The sequence below is a fragment of the Eriocheir sinensis genome, chromosome 47, assembly GCF_024679095.1.
Source record: "Eriocheir sinensis breed Jianghai 21 chromosome 47, ASM2467909v1, whole genome shotgun sequence".
Lineage (NCBI taxonomy): Eukaryota > Metazoa > Arthropoda > Malacostraca > Decapoda > Varunidae > Eriocheir > Eriocheir sinensis.
Genome location: NC_066555.1, coordinates 533,176 through 553,446, shown reverse-complemented (window position 1 = coordinate 553,446; position 20,271 = coordinate 533,176). Strand labels below are relative to the sequence as shown.

At 46.7% G+C, this 20,271-nt stretch overlaps 1 protein-coding gene across 2 annotated transcripts; it reads left to right on the top strand.

Moving 5' to 3' along the window:
• The first annotated feature begins 776 nt into the window (after positions 1 to 776).
• LOC126981209 (fanconi-associated nuclease 1-like) lies at positions 777 to 18,988 on the top strand. Of its 2 annotated transcripts, XM_050832016.1 has the most exons (15): positions 777 to 942; positions 2,247 to 3,911; positions 5,534 to 5,613; positions 6,418 to 6,554; positions 7,411 to 7,638; positions 8,697 to 8,828; positions 9,828 to 10,059; positions 11,073 to 11,257; positions 11,629 to 11,759; positions 11,997 to 12,162; positions 13,105 to 13,231; positions 15,076 to 15,195; positions 16,383 to 16,497; positions 17,353 to 17,990; positions 18,141 to 18,988. In XM_050832016.1, the coding sequence occupies exons 2-15, from the start codon at positions 2,861 to 2,863 to the stop codon at positions 18,246 to 18,248; spliced, it is 3,450 nt and encodes a 1,149-aa protein (XP_050687973.1). In that variant the 5' UTR covers positions 777 to 942; positions 2,247 to 2,860; the 3' UTR covers positions 18,249 to 18,988. The 2 variants fall into 2 exon arrangements, with proteins under 2 accessions (XP_050687973.1, XP_050687972.1); XM_050832015.1 differs by having other exon boundaries at positions 17,353 to 18,988.
• The last annotated feature ends 1,283 nt before the right edge of the window (positions 18,989 to 20,271 follow it).

Genomic DNA, 20,271 nt, shown 5'->3' with positions numbered 1-20,271 from the left:
CCTACGAAAGCCTTGTTAAATATGTGTGCTTGTGAGGTGAAATGTTTAAGAATATGGATCCATGATGTTCGCATTGTCCATCACGGGAGTCGGAGATCAATGTAAACGTGGCTGGCTGTGTCCGTAGACTTCATCACGTCACTGTCTAGCGCTCTGTCCGTAACACTCCGATTGTCTTGTAGGGGTTGAAAAGTTGTGGCAGTCTGATAGAAACCTTGCTGATAAACCTTCTGCTGATCAGTCTGCTGGTGCTAAATGTGGCAGGAGGTTTACCGAGACTTCGTAATTGAACTAAATGTATCGCAGAATATGTTTATGTATATACCTGATATATACTTACGTTCTCCACTTCTCTCTGATGTTATAGTATATTCCATGAGAGAGAGAGAGAGAGAGAGAGAGAGAGAGAGAGAGAGAGAGAGAGAGAGAGAGAGAGAGAGAGAGAGAGAGAGAGAGAGAGAGAGAGAGCATTTTTTTTGGCTAATATAACGGTGAGCTACTTAACAGAGCCATAATATAAAGCATGGGCAGCGAAGACAAGAATTCTGCTTTCAAATCAAGCAGACATGACGCAAGAAATAAAAGCGCGGAAACTTTAGTGCCACGAGCCTATATTATCCTCATAATGCAGAAAAACCCATGCACATAAATACGAAATAATGAAATATGTAAATCCTAACACAAACATAAAACACAAAACACCAGTGAGTAAAGATTAAATATGAGAGTAGATGTTAATAAAAGCCAAAGATGAAGCGCGGGAAAGCAAGTCACCACGAGCGTAAAGCATCCTCAGCCCCAGGCAGCAGAAATAAGCTGTGTGACCGTATTGTTATTCTTAGTTACTGTTTTGTTCTAGTGATTCCAAATACAAGACCTCACATTATCACTCCGGCGTGGCCATGAAGGGTGCGGGCTGAGGCTGTGGTGGTGATATTCAAGGTACGTGGGTCAGGCTCGTAATAGAAGCGATATAAAAGTGGGTGTCCATTTCTTGTATGCGTGGAGGACCTTGGGGCGGTGGTTCATGGGGTGTATTTAGTGTTGCGGGTCGTGTCAGGTCACGGTGGGTTGGGTTTCGTGGGTCTTGGGGGTCATGGCGTGGGTGGGCGTCCTGTCCCTGAGGTGTGTGTGCGGGGCGTGGTGCGGGCGGTCACAGGCTTTCACCAGGCTGTCACCTCAGGGGCGAGGTGACGGATTGATGGATGTATTCAGAGTAAGAAATCGTTTTAGTACCGTGCCAGTATTTCATTACCCATTTACGAAACATCACTAGCTCTTCATATATCTTTTCTGCAAACGTTCAACAATCATGGAGCTGCAAAATAGTTCACAGAGGGTTTAGGGTGGGGAGCATAATTAAACTACTCCAACTGAACTTTACAACATGACAGCCCTGACCGTGGGTTACATCTCATTATTCTATGCATTTTGAACCCCATATATATGCATCGCAAATTGATAGAAACACTACTTTCGATTTTTTAAATGTTAGTGTTTTTTGCGGGCCGCGGTGTTATAGGCCCGGGCGTGGGAGGGATACCGTACGATTCTCAATAATTTGGCCCACACTCGCCTGGTAAGGTTAGATTAATTCTACGGTGTTCTACCTACTACTGTTGTACTTCTCTAGTTTTACGAAATAATTACGGCTACCACTGTTTACGCGCGCCATATTTGGCTGCTCTGGCGACGGCCGCGGTGGTGGAGCAGCCGGTGTTGCGAGAAATGCCTCCTCGCAGAAATAAGTCGCATATACGTATGGGGAGGTCCAAGAAGGGGGGTCCAGGGGGGCAAAGCCTTCCCGTTAGCTGTTAGGTCGTAAAGTTCGGTTGGGATAGTTTAAATATGTTCCCCCACCCTAAACCCTCTGCGAGCTATTTTGCGGCGGCAGCGGTGGATGATGAAATTGTAATAAGTCACTTTTTAGTAGTTTCCGAAGAAAAAAAAATATCTCCAAATGAAAAAGCACAATATTTTGGCCCCAAATAAATCCCCAGTGTATCAAATTTTGAGATGGGCAACTCTCTGAACATTTCCCCTTCTTTCTTTACGAGGTTCAGGTGTTTATATTACAGAGTTTGCCTGACCAATCTTTTCCCCAACTCCCTGTTCTTCCTGTACCTTCCTTCCTGTCTCTATTTTCCTCTCCATCTCTTCTAGTTATATTTTGTTGTCTTTAAAGTTTAAACACATGCATTCTTAGTGATTCTCTAGTGACTTGGAAAGCTTTTTAATTGTTTCAGAATTCAGAGAAGAAGTGTAGATGTACCAGGTGAGCAGAGGAAGTTCTTAATGTAGGAAGAGGATGCAAAGACCTGTTCTTGTCTGACTGAGGAACTGATTCATGGATGTTTTGTGTGACGGGAGAAGGAATTTAAGTCAGCCCATCAGCGGAGACTTAAGTAATCCTCAGATGCTTGAAAATAGACTGGAAATGGTCTGATAGAATTATGTGCATTGCCTAGCCGACAGTGACGAAGGGTAAGGCTGAAGCTCCCACTCTAGACAAGCAAGGAGGAAACAATGATAACAGGCACATAAACAACAACCGAAGCAGCGAAAAGTTTGATCAGTGGAAGTTCACAGAGTAGAAAAAAATATCTTGCAATTAATGATGAGAATAATGAAAAAATAAACTAGTGGTATAAAACGTTCAACCCCACAAGGGAAAATAGGTACGCTGAACTAGAAGAAGAGGAAGAAAAGGAAAAAGGAAGAAGAAGAAGAAGAGGTAGAAGAAGCTAATGGTATAAATAATGATAATTATAATATATGTTGAATCACAGGGTACAAAAAATAGCTCACACATAAGAATGAAACAATAGAAAACAGAAAAATACATATAATTCAGAACAAGATGGAGGCGGACTCAGACCTTCAGATCATCGAGGAAAAGATCGCAAGCCCCAACAAGCTGAACGGGGCCGCTGGTACAAAAGAGATCTTGGGTAACGTAGGGAAATGGATGCGAAGGGAGAACGGAAAGGAGTGGAAAGACGACACAGAGATGAACGGAACTGACGAAGAATCTCAACGCCAACAGGAAAAAGATACTGATGAAATGGGGGCGTCCGATAGGCAACGGCAAAACAACACTACTGAAATGGGTACAACTAATAGCCAGCACCATACCAATACGTATGAAATGGGTGCGTCTAACAGCCAATGGGAAAGAGTCACCCCAAAGTCAAACACAGGCTCACCCTTAAGGTCCTGGGGGCAGTCCGTAAGTACCGTCACCCCAGGGGCCAACAAAAGCTCACCCATAAAATCCTGGGGTCAATCGACAAGTACCATCACCCCAGAATCAAATAAAGGGTCGCCCATAAAGTCCTGGGGTCAGTCCATAAGTACCGTCACCCTAGAGTCCAACAAGGGATTACCCAAAAAGTCCGAGGGGCAGACCGCAAGCAAGAAAAGCCCACAAAATGACGTAGCAGAAGCCTTATCCCAGTGGTGGCAATCCAGACGTCAGGGCTCACCGCGCAAGTACCACCAGGGCCTTAAGCAAACGGGACTCCTCATGAACTCCGCCAAGACCTACCCCATCATGGCCAGCCCCAGTAAAAAGAGTACCGCACCCCAGACCTCTCCATCCCCCCAGAAAGGCAGCCCAAGAAAAGTGTTGTTCAGGCACACTCGAGGAACGTATCTGGATAGCCTCATGATTGTCCTGGAAACCGTCATGTCGCAGCCCCAAGATGTAGCGCTGCTGGGGGAGGAGGATGTGGCGGTGGTGGAGAGGTTCTGTGGGCTGTCGCTGCCGGCCCAGAAGCTCTACGTGAGGCTGTTGCAGAGGAAGCTCGACCTGAAGCGGATGAGCAAGGTGGTGTACGAGGATGTCTGTGAGCCGGAGGAAATGGGGAACGTCGCGCAGGAGCTGGTGGAGGCCGGCTTCCTGCTTAAAGGTGAGACGAAGGGCAGGCCACATTAGTTCAGGGTGAGGGGAAGGGCAGGTGACATTAGTTCAGGGTGAGAGGAAGGACAGGTGACATTAGTTCAGGGTGAGGGGAAGGACAGGTGACATTAGTTCAGGGTGAGGGGAAGGACAGGCCACATTAGTTCAGGGTGAGGGGAAGGACAGGTGACATTAGTTCAGGGTGAGGGGAAGGACAGGCCACATTAGTTCAGGGTGAGGGGAAGGGCAGATGACATTAGTTCAGGGTGAGGGGAAGGACAGGTGACATTAGTTCAGGGTGAGGGGAGGGACAGGTCACATTAGTTCAGGGTGAGGGGAAGGGCAGGTGACATTAGTTCAGGGTGAGGGGAAGGACAGGTGACATTAGTTCAGGGTGAGGGGAAGGACAGGTGACATTAGTTCAGGGTGAGGGGAAGGGCAGGTCACATTAGTTCAGGGTGAGGGGAAGGACAGGTGACATTAGTTCAGGGTGAGGGGAAGGACAGGTGACATTAGTTCAGGGTGAGGGGAAGGACAGGTGACATTAGTTCAGGGTGAGGGGAAGGACAGGTGACATTAGTTCAGGGTGAGGGAAGGACAGGTGACATTAGTTCAGGGTGAGGGAAGGACAGTTGACAGTAGTTCTGGGTGTGTGGAAGGGCAGGTCACATTAGTTCAGGGTGAGGGGAAGGACAGGTCACATTAGTTCAGGGTGAGGGGAAGGACAGGTCACATTAGTTCAGGGTGAGGGGAAGGACAGGTCACATTAGTTCAGGGTGAGGGGAAGGACAGGTGACATTAGTTCAGGGTGAGGGGAAGGACAGGTGACATTAGTTCAGGGTGAGAGGAAGGACAGGTGACATTAGTTCAGGGTGAGGGGAAGGACAGGTGACAGTAGTTCAGGGTGAGGGGAAGGACAGGTGACAGTAGTTCAGGGTGAGGGGAAGGACAGGTCACAGTAGTTCAGGGTGAGGGGAAGGACAGGTCACATTAGTTCAGGGTGAGAGGAAGGACAGGTCACATTAGTTCAGGGTGAGGGGAAGGACAGGTCACAGTAGTTCAGGGTGAGGGGAAGGACAGGTCACAGTAGTTCAGGGTGAGGGGAAGGACAGGTGACATTAGTTCAGGGTGAGGGGAAGGACAGGTGACATTAGTTCAGGGTGAGGGGAAGGACAGGTGACATTAGTTCAGGGTGAGGGGAAGGACAGGTGACATTAGTTCAGGGTGAGAGGAAGGACAGGTGACATTAGTTCAGGGTGAGGGGAAGGACAGGTGACATTAGTTCAGGGTGAGGGGAAGGACAGGTGACATTAGTTCAGGGTGAGAGGAAGGACAGGTGACATTAGTTCAGGGTGAGAGGAAGGACAGGTGACATTAGTTCAGGGTGAGGGGAAGGGCAGGTCACATTAGTTCAGGGTGAGGGGAAGGACAGGGGACATTAGTTCAGGGTGAGGGGAAGGGCAGGGGACATTAGTTCAGGGTGAGGGGAAGGGCAGGTCACACCAACAAGCCCAGAATAGATTTTTTGTCTTTTTTTTACAGCAGAGGAGTCCGTTCAAAATGCCCCCAAAAAACGTAACAAATGTGAAAAAAAAGCCCGCTACTTATGTGTAAACTTGATGTGAATTGCAGAGGAGGACCTTGGTGGCCTGCTGGAGTTCCTGGAGGTGCTGACCGTGGCTGAGGTGCAGGAGCTGTGCAAGGAGATGAAGGTACAGAGTGTTATTTTATAGTAAGAGAAGCAACTTGAGGGCAAAGACGAATTAAAGACAAGGGACCATTAAGTGCAGCTCTCTGTGGGAAGGAGATAGTGTAATGGGAGCATCTGAGGACCCCCAAAAAACATACAACTAAAAGAAAATTAATCTGGTAAAATACTGCCGTGAAAAGAAGATATTTTGAGTTAGTGTCAGATGATGTGTTCCTTACTAGGCTTCATGGTATAGCACTGTCATGCCCTTCCTCTCCCTCTCCAGATGCCGGCATTTAAAAACTACTGCTTGTGGCTCTGTGGTGGTTCTCAAAGGCTCACTCAAGCTTGTATTATGATGGGAAGACATTTTTGTGGCAAGATTTCCCTCATTTGGTAGCAAGAGAATGGCAGACCCCACACTAGCCTTCCCTCCTCTCCCTCTACACATTCCCCTCCCTTCTCCCCTCTCACACATCCTTCCCTCCTGGGGGCTTCGTGGTGCAGTGGTTAGCACACTCGACTCACAACCGAGAGAGCCCGGGTTCGATTCCTGGGCGGAGTGGAAAAATTTGGGCAGCTTTTCCGATACCCTACGCCCCTGTCCACCCAGCAGTGAGTGGGTACCAGGTATTAATCGGGGGTTGTGTCCCGTCTCCTGAGATCTGTTCCCTTCTATAATTCCTTCCCCTCCTGTCTCTCTCCGGCATATGACCACAGATGTTGCGCCGACTAAACGAAACTTTCCAACTTTCCTTCCCTCCTATGCCACACATCCCTCCTTCCTCTCCCTCTACTAACAGCCCTTCCTCCTCTCCCTCTGCAGGTGCCAGCCAAAGGGAACAAGGAGGATCGCGTGAAGGCCCTGATCAAGTTCTCTCAGCAGCAGCCCTCCATCAAAGACGCCTTCTTCGCTGTGTCCAAGACTGCCGCCAAGCCCTCACCCTCGCCGCTGTTCAAAAAGTAATGCTCATTCTTCCCTATTAGGTGCTCAGAAAGTATATTAGCTACTCGGAAAGTATTACCCATCCTCACTGCCTGCTCAGAACATTCAAGTCAAGTAGATAGGCAGTTTTCAATTTGTCACCCATCCATTCAGTCAATTACTACAGTCAGTTAAGTAGTTAGTTAACCATTTATCGTCCAGTCAGACAGTCATTTATGCAGTTATCAGCCAGTCAGTCGGTTAGTCAAGCAATCAGTCACCCAGCCAGTCTGTCAGCCGTGCCACAGTCCAGTCAGTCAGTCAGTCAGTAACTCAATCTCTACCCATCCAAACAGTCAGTCAGTCAGTTAGTTAGTCAATCAGCCAGTCTGTCAGTCCATCATTCAGTCAGTCAGTCATCAGGCAACAGATGTGGCTAACAGATGTGGAGTAGAGGACCTGGAAACAGTGCTCAGATGGGAAAGACTCCGATGGTTTGGACGTGAAGAGAGCAGGGGAGGATACAGTGCTGGGAGTTTTGGAGAGATTGGAGGTAGAAGGAAGGAGACCAGTTGGTAGACCTAGGAAAACAAGAGAAGGTGTATACAGGAAGACTTGGCACTGATGGGATTGGATGAGCATCAGGCAGAAGACAGAGTAGAGTGGAGGAGAGCCATGGAATCATATTATAAGACACTTCGTCGGGCAAGAACACATATTTGACAAGGCTTTCGTAGGAGTTGTGGGCATTTCCAGGGGTAGTTTTATGACCCTGTTGGTAGATTGACCCTTCCTCTGTACCGTGAACCTAAACAGAAACGAAATGATGATGAGTCAGTCAGTCAATCACCCAGTCAGTCCGTCAGTCACACCACAGTCCGCCATCATCCCCAGGGCGCGTGAGATGGCTGGTCCGTGCCTGAAACTCGATGGTCAGGTCCACCGCGTGTTCCTACGAATGCTGATGCTGTATGGGCTGCCCTCCTACGATGACATGGAGGAGGGAGGTCCCCAGGCCGCCCTCACCGCCATGCTGCTCATCAACATTGGCAAGATGAGGTTCCCTGCTTACACCGTCAACAGGACCAGGGTGATATTCAGGACACATGAGGACTTGCTGAGGTGAGGGGGGTTAAGGGAGGGAGAGAGGGAAGGAGACTGGGTAGGAAAGGGGGGAGGAAGGAAGGGAAAGAGAGAAGAAGGGAGGCTGGGAGGGGAGGGAGGGAGGTAGAGAGTGAGAGAGGAAGGAAGGGAGGGAATGAGGGAGATGAAGGGGAGCAGTTGATGGAAGGAAGGAGGGAAAAAAAGAGAGAGAAAAAGGGAGGCTGGGAGAGGAGGGAGGTAGAAAGGGAGGGAAGAGGAGAGTGAGGGAGGGAATGAAGGAGATGGAAGGGGGTGATTGGTGGAAGGAAGGAGGGCAAGAGAGAGAGGAAGGGAGGGAATGAGGGAGAGGAGGGAGGTAGAAAGGGAGGGAAGGGGGGAATGAGGGAGATAAAGGGAGGGTATTATTTGTTGATGTTGATGGTTGTTTTCTCTTTTATTTGTTTGTTTTTATTTTGCTAGGTCGTGTATTTTTTGTTTCTATTTCTTTTTATTTTTTCTTATTTAATTTATTTTTTTATACCATCATAAATAACTACAACATCACATCCATATCAGTAAACACATCACTCACTACACCCAAAACCTAACATCACCAGTAAACATCTACAACATTATTTACACCCTTAACCCGGTAGCAGCGACGGGCCAAATTTGTGGCTTTACCGTGTAGCAGCGACGGGCCAAATTTGTGGCTTTACCGTGTAGCAGTGACGGGCCAAATTTGTGGCTTTACCGTGTAGCAGCGACGGGCCAAATTTGTGGCTTTACCATGTAGCAGTGACGGGCCAAATTTGTGGCTTTACCATGTAGCAGCGACGGGCCAAATTTGTGGCTTTACCATGTAGCAGCGACAGGCCAAATTTGTGGCTTTACCATGTAGCAGCGACGGGCAAAATTTGTGCCATGATATAAACCCCAAAAATAGATGATACATAATCTTACCACAAATGCATTGATATATATATTATGAAACGTTTTGTGTGAGGGGTGATTTTTTCTCATTTTTCTCGCTGGGAGGGACCATTAAGAAACATGATCCCCGCAGCTACCGGGTTAAAACAACATCATTTCTGCAGGTTCGAGGGGTGCTGCCATATCCACCAGGAGCTGCAGAAGTGTATTGAGGGCAAGAAGCTGGAGGAGGCGCTGCAGCACTGTCGGGTGGCCAAGGACACCTACCTCGAGTTGAGCAAGGATGAGGACCTGATGTGAGTGGATGACATGACTGTGGGGGTGACCTGACTGACTGTATGTGGGTGTGTGGGTGTGTGACCTGACTGTGTGGGTGTGTGTGGAGATGACCTGACTGTCTGGGTGTGTGTGGGGATGACCTGACTCTGTGGGTGGGTGTGGGTGACCTATCTTTTCGTGGTGGTCAATAAACTCTATCTGTGGGTGACCTGACTGTGTGGGTGGGTGTGGGTGATCTATCTTTTCGTGGTGGTCAATAAACTCTATCTGTGGGTGACCTGACTTTGTGTTTGTAAGGGGGTGGGGGTTGTTTTGGGGGGATCTTGTTATGGTCAATGTTCTGTATTCAGTCCTACTTACCCTGCTGTTTTCTGCTCTTGTTCTGCTTCCATCGCTGTTAATAGAGAAAGAAACTATACTACTGTCAGCCTGCTTCTGTACTATGGCACTCCTCACTCATTCTACCTTGGCACTCATTCCTATGCTTCCTAATTCCTTCATTCCTTCACTCCTTCCTTCTCCCTCGGCACTCTTATTCCTTCATCCTTTCCTTCCTTCGTCTTTCTCATCCTTCATTTCTTCCTTTTTCCTACCCTTCATTCCTTCTTCTTTGGCTCTCTTCTTTCCTATCTCCTTCCTATTCTTCATTCCTTCCTCCTCCCCATTCTTCATTCCTTCCTTCACACTCCTTCCTCCTTTAAATCCTTCATTCCTTCCTCCTTGACACTCCATTCTCCTTCCTTCCTCCTTCCTAGACACTCCTCATTCACTCCTTCCTTCATTCCATTCCTCCTTCCTTCCTGCCAGCACTCCTCAATCACTCCTTCCTCCTTCCCACTCTTCCTTCCTCCTTCCTAGACACTCCTCACTCACTCCTCCTTCTTTCACACTCCCTCCTTCCTTCCTGCCAGCACTCCTCAGTCACTCCTTCCTCCTTCCCACTCTTCCTTCCTCCTTCCTAGACACTCATCACTCACTCCTTCCTCTTTCACACTCCCTCCTTCCTCCCCCCCCAGCCATCATGACCACTCGCTGCCTCGGTTCCTGCGCCGCTTCACCGCCCTCTCCCTCCTGACGTACATGCTAAGTGTGATGGTGGACCTCCTGCAGAAGCTCCGTCAGTACGAGGAAGCCGTGACCCTGCTGGAGGAGTTGCTGGCCCAGGACACGCACCTCCAGGACCACCGGGGGCTCTGGTACACCCGCCTGGCCCTCAACCTCCACTCACACCTCAGGAAACCAGCAAAGGTGCGACGGAGGTTTGGTTGCCGTGTGGTGGTGCTTGGGTTGACGGGTTTGGGTTGACGGTTGTCTGTTTAGGGTTTGGGTTGTCTGTTGGCTGTTCTTTTTTTTATTTATCAAAGGAAGCAGCTCAGAAAAATAGATGAATATAGAAATAAATGGAAATATAAATACCCACTAATTACTGCTCCTTGAAATGTCTGGTCTGCTGTCTGTTGTCTTTGTTGTCTTGCTGTTTGTCTTGTCTGTTCTCTGGTCTCTGTCTGTTATGTCTGCCCTTAACCCGGTAGCAGCGACGGGCCAAATTTGTGGCTTTACCGTGTAGCAGCGATGGGCCAAATTTGTGGCTTTACCGTGTAGCAGCGACGGGCCAAATTTGTGGCTTTACCGTGTAGCAGCGATGGGCCAAATTTGTGGCTTTACCGTGTAGCAGCAGTGGGCCAAATTTGTGGCTTTACCGTGTAGCAGCGACGGGCCAAATTTGTGGCTTTACCGTGTAGCAGCGATGGGCCAAATTTGTGGCTTTACCGTGTAGCAGCGACGGGCCAAATTTGTGGCTTTACCGTGTAGCAGCGACGGGCCAAATTTGTGGCTTTACCGTGTAGCAGCGATGGGCCAAATTTGTGGCTTTACCGTGTAGCAGTGACGGGCCAAATTTGTGCCATGATATAAACCCCCCAAAATAGATGATACATAATCTGATCACAAATGCGTTGATATATATAATGAAATGGTTTGTGTGAGTGATGATTTTTTCTCATTTTTCTCGCTTGGAGGGACCATTAAGAAACATGATCCCCGCTGCTACTGGGTCAAGCTTCCTCCTTTCCCGTAAGAATAAAGACGTACAAGGCTGTCAGGACAATCACCATCCATCCCTTTCTTTTGGCCACTCAGACTGTACATCTTCTTTTCACAGGAGCAGCCTTTAGTTGTTTTTTTTCTTTCTTTCTTCATTAGTAATTTTTTTCTTTCCGTTACTAAAATATAAATAAGTAAAAGCTCTGTCTCGGGCACAGGCGCTGGACGTCATCGAGCGTGGGCTGCACGACCCTGAGCTGCAGCACGCCCACCGCCTCACCCTGAGCTGCCGGGCGCGGCGCCTGGCCCGCAGCGACGCCCTGGCCCAGCGCGTGGATGGCCTGCCCCTGGTGGAGCCCGTGGTGGTGCCCAAGGTGGTGATCCAGGGACGCAGCGTGCACGGGTGAGGGGCAGGGGGGGGAGACAGGAGAGGGGAGGGGAGGTGTACATAGATATTTAGACCACACAGACCCAGCGGTCCAGATTAGACGGTCTATTCTCAAAGCAAAGTGATACATTTTGATGTTCAGCCTGAAGTGCCAGTAGGCTTTCTTGGTGGTGTCTGCTGGAACTTGAGCCTGGGGCCTCCAGGAGACCGTGCCCACATTCTGAGCAGTCTTCCACAGCGTTCCCATAACACTACAACAAAACAAATGACCAAATGGTTAGCAAGACTGAATATTTGCCTTAGTGTATGTAAGGAGGAGGAAGTGGCGGTTGAATTTGTTTTTAAATGAGTCAGTCATGTTGCTCAACCACCATTCCTCTCGCCAGGGACATGCCGGGCTACAAGAGGGCCTTCATCCGGCAGGGGTCGGACCGCCACGCCGGGGAGGGCACCGTCACCCTGTGTTCAGTGGAGGAGCTGGTGATAGGACACTACCAGCAGATGGGGTACCCTGAAGGTGGGTGGTGACCTGGCATTTACCTGGCTAGTTCACAGATCTTGAGTCTTTAGGGTTTTGTTAGGTTAGATTAGGTTAAGTTTGGGGTATCTTCAAACACACGATAACCAACAACTTATGGCATGAATCAACAAAGAATAACCTCACTTTGTTGTATAGAAAGTCTCATTAGTAAGGAAGCATACATGAATTTTCTGATCATAGCTTGATTGTTTCCCTGGTTACCTGCTTTCCCAGGCCTGCACATGGAGGGCACCACCGTCCGCTCCCTGTTCGGGCTGCTGCTGTGGGACGCCCTGTATGCCCCGGTGCCCGACGCCTTCAGGTCCCCACACCAGGCCTCCCCCCTTGACCTGCTGGACCAACACTTCTACACTGCCAGGAAGGAGCTCATCGACAAGAGGCAAGGGCACTGTTAGATAATGTTGAATTTGTGATAGCTGTCTCATTTTTTATTTGATTTTTCCTCTGCGTTCTCTTGTCATTTAATCTTTTTTTCTATTTTTCTGTACTTTCGTTTCTGTTTGATTGCGTTTTGCTTTTTTAGTTCGATTTTCACTTTTTTTTTTTTTTTAGGCACAGAGGATGATATTGAGTTAGTCAGCTGTTTCTTTTTTATTTGATTTTTCCATTCCCTTCTTTTCTCATGTGATCCCATTGTGTCCATTTTCTGTGTTTTCACTTTAATTTATTTTGTTTTGTTTTGTTGAGTCTACGTTAACCGTCTCTCTTGATTCGATTTTCTTTGATTCCCTTCTTTTCCATCTCTCTTGATTCAATATTTCTTTGATTCCCTTCATTTCCCATTACTCTTATTTTCCATTTTCTATATTTTCTCAACATCTTACATTCAACAACAACAGCAGAAGGAGGAGGAGGGAGCAGCCAGTCAACCAGTCAACCAGTCAGCCAGCCACCTCTCCCCTCACACCCCATCTTCTGCCCTTTTAGACTGAGTGTGACAAGAGGCAAAGGGCATACAGGATAATAGTGAATTTACGGTGACCAGGTGGTTAAATTTGGGGTATCTTCAAACACACGATAGGCAGCACCTTATGGTATAAATCAACAAAGAATGGCCTCACCTCTATTCTATTCTATTCACTCACCTCTATTCAGGAGCGGTAAGTAGCGGGCTTTTTTTAATACTTTTCTTTACGCCCCTGAACTGTCTCAGCTGTAAAAAAAAAAAAAAAAGTTACAACATACTCCAACATCCTTATTTCAACAACAGCATCACATTATCACAACATCCAACAACAACAGGAGCAGAAGGAGGAGGGGATAGTTATCAGTCAGACAGCCAGCTAGCTCTCCCCTCACACCCCATCTTCTGCCCTTCTAGGCTGAGTGCGATGCGTGCTTGGACAGATGACGAGGCTGACGCTGAGGTGGCGCGGGTGTGGGTGGAGCACGAGGAGGAGCAGTGTCTGGTGGCCTGGAACATCTTCAGCAGCCTCAGCTATGTCCAGGTACACAACACCTCGCTTTCGGCCACCTCTTTGGATTCTTTTTGGGAGCAGCGAGTAGCGGGCTTTTTTTTTATTATTGTTTCCTTTTTTTGGGCCCTTAAGCTGTCTCCTTTGTTGTAAAAAAAAAACACACACACACACACGCTGGTACCCTGTTAACCCTTAGAAAGCAGGGGCAGTATTTGAAGAGTAACTCCCCCTAAAATGAATGGTTTATGTAGTCACTGCCGACCTTAGGAGCGTAGCATATATATAGTTACGCCGCATAAGAGATGTTTTAACTATGGTCTATGCGTGGATTCTACTGCAGTCTGGAAGTGTTGTTATATTTCTGCCGTACAAAACTGACACTAAATTTTGGACCATCTGTATAGAGTTCCATCACTGTCTAAGGATTAACTCGCTGATAAACAGATTCGTATTTTGATTATTACAGTATTCCTAAGTGTGTGGGTTGTCCTTAAGACTCTTGTGTCTGAAAAATGCAAATGCTTCTCAGTCTAAGGGTTTACTCGCTGATAAACAGATTCGTATTTTGATTATTGCAGTATTCCTAAGTGTGTGGGTTGTGTTTCTTAAGACTCTTGTGTCTGAAAAATGCAAAAGCTTCTCAGTCTAAGGGTTAACTCGCTGATAAACAGATTCGTATTTTGATTATTGCAGTATTCCTAAGTGTGTGGGTTGTGTTTCTTAAGACTCTTGTGTCTGAAAAATGCAAAAGCTTCTCAGTCTAAGGGTTAACTCGCTGATAAACAGATTCGTATTTTGATTATTACAGTATTCCTAAGTGTGTGGGTTGTCCTTAAGACTCTTGTGTCTGAAAAATGCAAATGCTTCTCAGTCAAAGGGTTAACTCACTGATAAACAGATTCGTATTTTGATTATTGCAGTATTCCTAAGTGTGTGGGTTGTGTTTCTTAAGACTCTTGTGTCTGAAAAATGCAAAAGCTTCTCAGTCTAAGGGTTAACTCGCTGATAAACAGATTCGTATTTTGATTATTGCAGTATTCCTAAGTGTGTGGGTTGTGCTTCTTAAGACTCTTGTGTCTGAAAAATGCAAAAGCTTCTCAGTCTAAGGGTTAACTCGCTGATAAACAGATTCGTATTTTGATTATTGCAGTATTCCTAAGTGTGTGGGTTGTCCTTAAGACTCTTGTGTCTGAAAAATGCAAATGTTTCTCAGTCTAAGGGTTTACTCGCTGATAAACAGATTCGTATTTTGATTATTGCAGTATTCCTAAGTGTGTGGGTTGTGTTTCTTAAGACTCTTGTGTCTGAAAAATGCAAATGCTTCTCAGTCTAAGGGTTAACTCGCTGATAAACAGATTCGTGTTTGATTATTGCAGCATTCCTAAGTGTGTGGGTTGTCCTTAAGACTCTTGTGTCTGAAAAATGCAAATGTTTCTCAGTCAAAGGGTTAACTCACTGATAAACAGATTCGTATTTTGATTATTGCAGTATACCTAAGTGTGTGGGTTGTGTTTCTTAAGACTCTTGTGTCTGAAAAATGCAAATGCTTCTCAGTCTAAGGGTTAACTCGCTGATAAACAGATTCGTATTTTGATTATTGCAGTATACCTAAGTGTGTGGGTTGTGCTTCTTAAGACTCTTGTGTCTGAAAAATGCAAAAGCTTCTCAGTCTAAGGGTTAACTCGCTGATAAACAGATTCGTATTTTGATTATTGCAGTATTCCTAAGTGTGTGGGTTGTCCTTAAGACCCTTGTGTCTGAAAAATGCAAATGTTTCTCAGTTTTTACATCAGCCGTCCTGCAGTGCTAATCAAATGTACGGATATTGTCAACATGCTCACCCAAACATATGTACATGCCTAGCTTTTCCACAGGGGCTGGTCAAGAGTCTGGGCCTGGAGGTGCTGGCGGCCGTGTTCGAGCGTCTGGCCAAGAACTACAGGCACACTCGCAGCGGCTTCCCCGACCTCATTGTGTGGAACCCCGTCACTAAGGTTAGACAGCCTCGCCGGGACTTGCTCCTCTTCTTCTTTTTCCACTTCTACTTCTCATTTCTTTTACTGTTTATCTTCTTGCCTATTACATTTATTTCATCTGGTTGACTTATGTTATTTATGTCGTCATTTAACTCCTTGGATGTGGATTTCCTACAAGAAGACATTACCAAGCTACAGAAGTGGAACAAAAAGTGGCTGTTCCAATTTAGTGAGGAAAAATGTGAGGTCATGTATCTTGGGAGGGGAAATCCAGCATACCAATACCACATGGGAAACACTCCACTACCCACCCCAGAGGCACAGAAGGACCTGGGAGCTTATGTTACCAGGCTACCAGTGAAGGAATATCCAGCATACCAATACCACATGGGAAACACTCCACTACCCACCACAGAGGCACAGAAGGACCTGGGAGCATATGTTACCAGGCTACCAGTGAAGGAATATCCAGCATACCAATACCACATGGGAAACACTCCACTACCCACCCCAGAGGCACAGAAGGACCTGGGAGCATATGTTACCAGGCTACCAGTGAAAGCGAAATCCATGCCAATCGCAGCGGACGGGTTAAGAGGTGTTGTTCAAGTATATGATTCAATCCTTGCCTTCATTCTGTCTTTGTGTATTCCCAGCTGTCTGTCTCTGTTTGCCCCTGTCTCTGTGTGTCTCCATCTGTTTGTATGTCTGTCGCATCAAGGTTAGACAGCTTGCCGGGACTTGTTCTTGTGCTGCATATTTTTCCTTTCTGCCCGTTACACATCTGGGCAAGTTATCCATGTCCTTGTTTAAAGTTTGCCATTCTCGTACATGATTCAATCCTTGCCTTCATTCACTGTCTGTGTGTGTGTGTGTCTAGCTTCTTACCTATATCTATTTACATCTCTATCTATCTATCAAGTCTGTCATATCGTGTTATTTTACAGACTGTAGATTGTCTAGATTTCTTGCAGAGTCTCATTTCAGAAAGGATGTCTCAGGCATTATATTTATCTATCTATTTATGAAGGGTCACACCTAATATTACTTCATATGTTGTAGATCGTCTGAATTTCTTGCCGAGTTTGATATGAGAAAGTACATCAGACTTTCACATTCATTTTTTCATTCCTTTCCTTTTTTTCATTCATTTACTTTTCGGCAACGATCATATTTTTCATTCATTCTGTTTTTTGTGTCGGCAGAAAGCGCGCATCGTGGAGGTGAAGGGGCCCAACGACACCCTGTCCGTGAAGCAGGAGGTGTGGCTGGAGTACCTGGTGTCCTGCAAGGCGGTGGCGGAGGTGTGTCACGTGGAAGGTGGGTGAGAGCGAGGCTGTTACACGGAAGGGAAGTCACGGGAGATCTGATTGAGTATATATATTTAGGTTTCTGATTCATTCACTTCAGGACCTTGCACATCATCATATGTTTCATTCTTCTTCTCTTCCTTTTTTTTATTTCCTCTCCTACTCCTCTTCCATTCGCTTCTTTCCCCCTACTCTTCCCTTCTTTCCCCTTCCTTGTCGTATATTTTCACTATGTTTCTCCCTGCCTTGTTTTAGCTGTTCTCTCTCTCTCCCTTTCCCTCTCCTAGACACCCTTCACATCTCACCTGTCACCTGTATACAAGAGAATCTCCCTCGACACACACAGCTCCAATTTTTTTATATACTTGTACTTGAAACACAATAACCTGTGCAGTATATTTATCTAGGTTTCTTTTCCATTCCCTTCATGAACTCACACACCAGGATTATCTCCCTCCACACACACATATACACACACTAAGCTTCCTTTTCTGATACACTTGAAACACCATAAAGAGTATCACAATCACTGTTGCCAGATTATCGTACTCAGAGCCACGTATTTACTGGTTTGTGGCCTCTAACTGTTGCCAAGAAACACCAATAATCAACCATTTAAACGATAACCATATATGAAGGCAGTTATTTGGGTGATGAAAGCAGTTTTGGGGTTGGAAGTCTGCAAACATAAGAGGCATAGTACGACAGTCTGGCAACGGTGATCACAACTAAGAGAGTCCAGATTCAGTCAAGTATTGTATTGGTTTCCTTTGCCAAATGATTCAGGAAGTCCAGATTATGTACGTAATTACCCAGCATATCACCCGGCTATTAACGTCCTTAACTTACATTCATTTCCCTTCAGCCATCGGTGCCAAGAAGATGACCAGAACATCACCACGCAAAACCTCCCCTAAAAAGCCATCCCCCAAGAAGTCACCCCCCAAGAAGACCGCCAAGAGACCTAAGAGCAGTGACGACGAGGACGATGAAGATGATGAAGATGAAGATGAAGAGTACCGCCCTTCAAGACCCAAGAGGAGCACTAGTAAGCAATCCAAGGGTAGCGATGAGGATGACTTGGATGAAGAATACTCGCCCTCAGCGCCAAGGAAGTCCCTCAGGAGAAAGAGTCTGAACGCTGATGACTCTGGCGATGACTTTGTGTGCCCAGTGCCGGAGACAAGGAGAAAGAAGGCCAAGAAGGATGAGGATGTTGAAGTCGCTCCCTCACGCCCCAAAAGGACTGCCAGTAAGAGAAGCGACAAGGGGCAGGAGAGGGAAGAAGTGATGATGACTGGTGATGATTCTGTGTGCCTGGTGCCAGAGACGAGGAGCAAGAAGGCTAAGAAGGATGAGGAGGAAGATGAGGATGATGAAGTCGCTCCCTCACGCCCCAAAAGGACTGCCAGTAAGAGGAGCGACAAGGGGCAGGAGAGGGAAGAAGTGATGATGACTGGTGATGATTCTGTGTGCCTGGTGCCAGAGACGAGGAGCAAGAAGGCTAAGAAAGATGATGAGGATGATGAAGTTGCTCCCTCACGCCCTAAAAGGACTGCCAGTAAGAGGAGCGACAAGGGGCAGGAGAGGGAAGAAGTGATGATAACTGATGATGATTCTGTGTGCCTGGTGCCAGAGACGAGGAGCAAGAAGGCTAAGAGGGATGAGGAGGAAGATGAGGATGTTGAAGTCGCTCCCTCACGCCCCAAAAGGACTGCCAGTAAGAGGGGAACAGGGAGAGGCAGGAGAGGGAAGAAGTGATGATGATAACTGACGATGATTTTGTGTGCCCGGTGCCAGAGATGAGGAGCAAGAGGGCCAAGAAGGATGAGGAGGAAGTTGCTCCCTCATGCCCCAAAAGGACTGCCAGTAAGAGGGGAGCAGGGAGAGCCAGGAGAGGAAAGAAGTGATGTGTTTTGTCACGTACGAAAGATTTTTTAAGTTAAGCGTCGAGTTATCGTTTATTTAGAGAGAGGAAAAGAGAAGGAAAGGAAGACGATGAAAGAAGAAAAAGAAGGAGAGATTAGTATTTATTCAAAGAAGAAGAAAGAGGAAAAAAAAAAGGATGAGAGACATTTTTAAAGAAGAGAAGAAAGAGAGAATTTAATGTCCAGTGACCTGCTATGTGGCAAGTTTGGCTTCCTAATTCCACTTTCAGGACAGAGTTAGTTAGCTAAAAGTGTTGGATTTTCACAGAGTTGTCGACATATATTACAAAAAACTCAACTCATACAAAAACAGCCAACAAAGCTTACCTAACCAAGAGAACTGGGGAGGCGTCAAATGCGAACGTACTGTATTTCCAAAGAGTGTGAGGTTCGCCAGATAGGTATGAAACAGTGTAGAATAGTTTGCACATAGTTTATTTTTTGTATCGGGGTCTCGGACAGAGCTGGAGACCATTACCAGAGAGATTAGTGATGTTACTGTGCTTGTGGCGAGGGTGCTTGGTGGAGGGCGGGCGAGGATGATAGTAACTGAGGTGTGTGTTTGATAGAAGAAGAGGAAAGGGAGAGAGGATAATGATTAAAGAGAGAAAAAGAAGAAAGAAGAAAAAGGAGAGAGATATAATGTCCTACAGAGTCTCAGTCTCTCTCTCTCTCTCAGTCTCTCTCTCTCTCTCTCAGTCTCTCTCTCTCTCAGTCTCAGTCTCTCTCTCTCTCTCAGTCTCAGTCTCTCTCTCTCTCTCAGTCTCAGTCTCTCTCTCTCAGTCTCAGTCTCTCTCTCTCAGTCTCAGTCTCTCTCTCTCAGTCTCAGTCTCTCAGTCTCAGTCTCTCTCTCTCAGTCTCTCTCTCTCAGTCTCAGTCTCTCTCTCTCAGTCTCAGTCTCTCTCTCAGTCTCAGTCTCTCTCTCAGTCTCAGTCTCTCTCTCACTCTCTCTCTCTCAGTCTCTCTCTCTCTCTCTCAGTCTCAGTCTCTCTCTCAGTCTCAGTCTCTCTCTCTCTCTCTCTCTCTCTCTCTCTCTCTCTCTCTCTCTCTCTCAGTCTCTCTCTCTCAGTCTCTCTCTCTCTCTCTCTCTCTCTCCACAGGATGTTTACAAACCCCACAGACACATACTACCCCGAGACACATATAGACCCCCCCCCCTGTGTGTGTGTGGCTGGGTGTCGGGTTTCTCTATACTACAGCATGCAAGGAAGGACTAGTGTTGCCTATGTTTCCCATGTTAAGTCACCCATCAGTGCAGCTGTTTGCATTTTGGAATTGTACATACATCAATAAATAATAGTTTTACAAAGAGCGGCTGCCTTTTCGTACTTATGCAAACAACTTATAACTTTCTGACAGTGTTGAAGAGTTTAAAAGCCTGGAGGGATGCCTTTTCTCTTTTTACAGCAAAGGAGATGGCTCAAGGGCTTAAAACAAACAAACATTTAAGCCAGTATTCAAAATGTACCAGCACCTCACTTTGCTCGACTGAAAAGCCTCTCTTAGAAATTTCTGGGATTACGATAGACTTCTTTTGTGATCCTGGTCATAGATTTACCCAACTTCTGTACCTTGAACGGGAGAAACGCCAATGAAAACCTGGTTAATCTTCTCTGTGGCCTTGGGAAATGGTCGTGATGGGAGTCCGATACGCTTAAGATTCTGGACTTTAGCTGCCCTGTGCAAAGGTCATACCCCTCCAAGCCAACCCTCCCTCAGACAAGTGCTAGAACAGGAGTGCAAGAGAGAACCACTTAACAGGGTATGTCCAAGGCCTTCATACCTAACCTGTCACTACACTAGAGAACCTGATACTAGCAAACGAGTGAGAGGTTGGAAAAAGGACAAGGTGGTGG

Coding starts and splice junctions, on each gene's coding strand:
- LOC126981209 (XM_050832015.1), top strand. CDS start 2,861: ATGGAGGCGGACTCAGACCTTCAGATCATCGAGGAAAAGATCGCAAGC. Junction 10,060..11,072: donor ACCTCAGGAAACCAGCAAAG/GTGCGACGGAGG, acceptor TCTCGGGCACAG/GCGCTGGACGTCATCGAGCG. Junction 11,258..11,628: donor CAGGGACGCAGCGTGCACGG/GTGAGGGGCAGG, acceptor TCCTCTCGCCAG/GGACATGCCGGGCTACAAGA.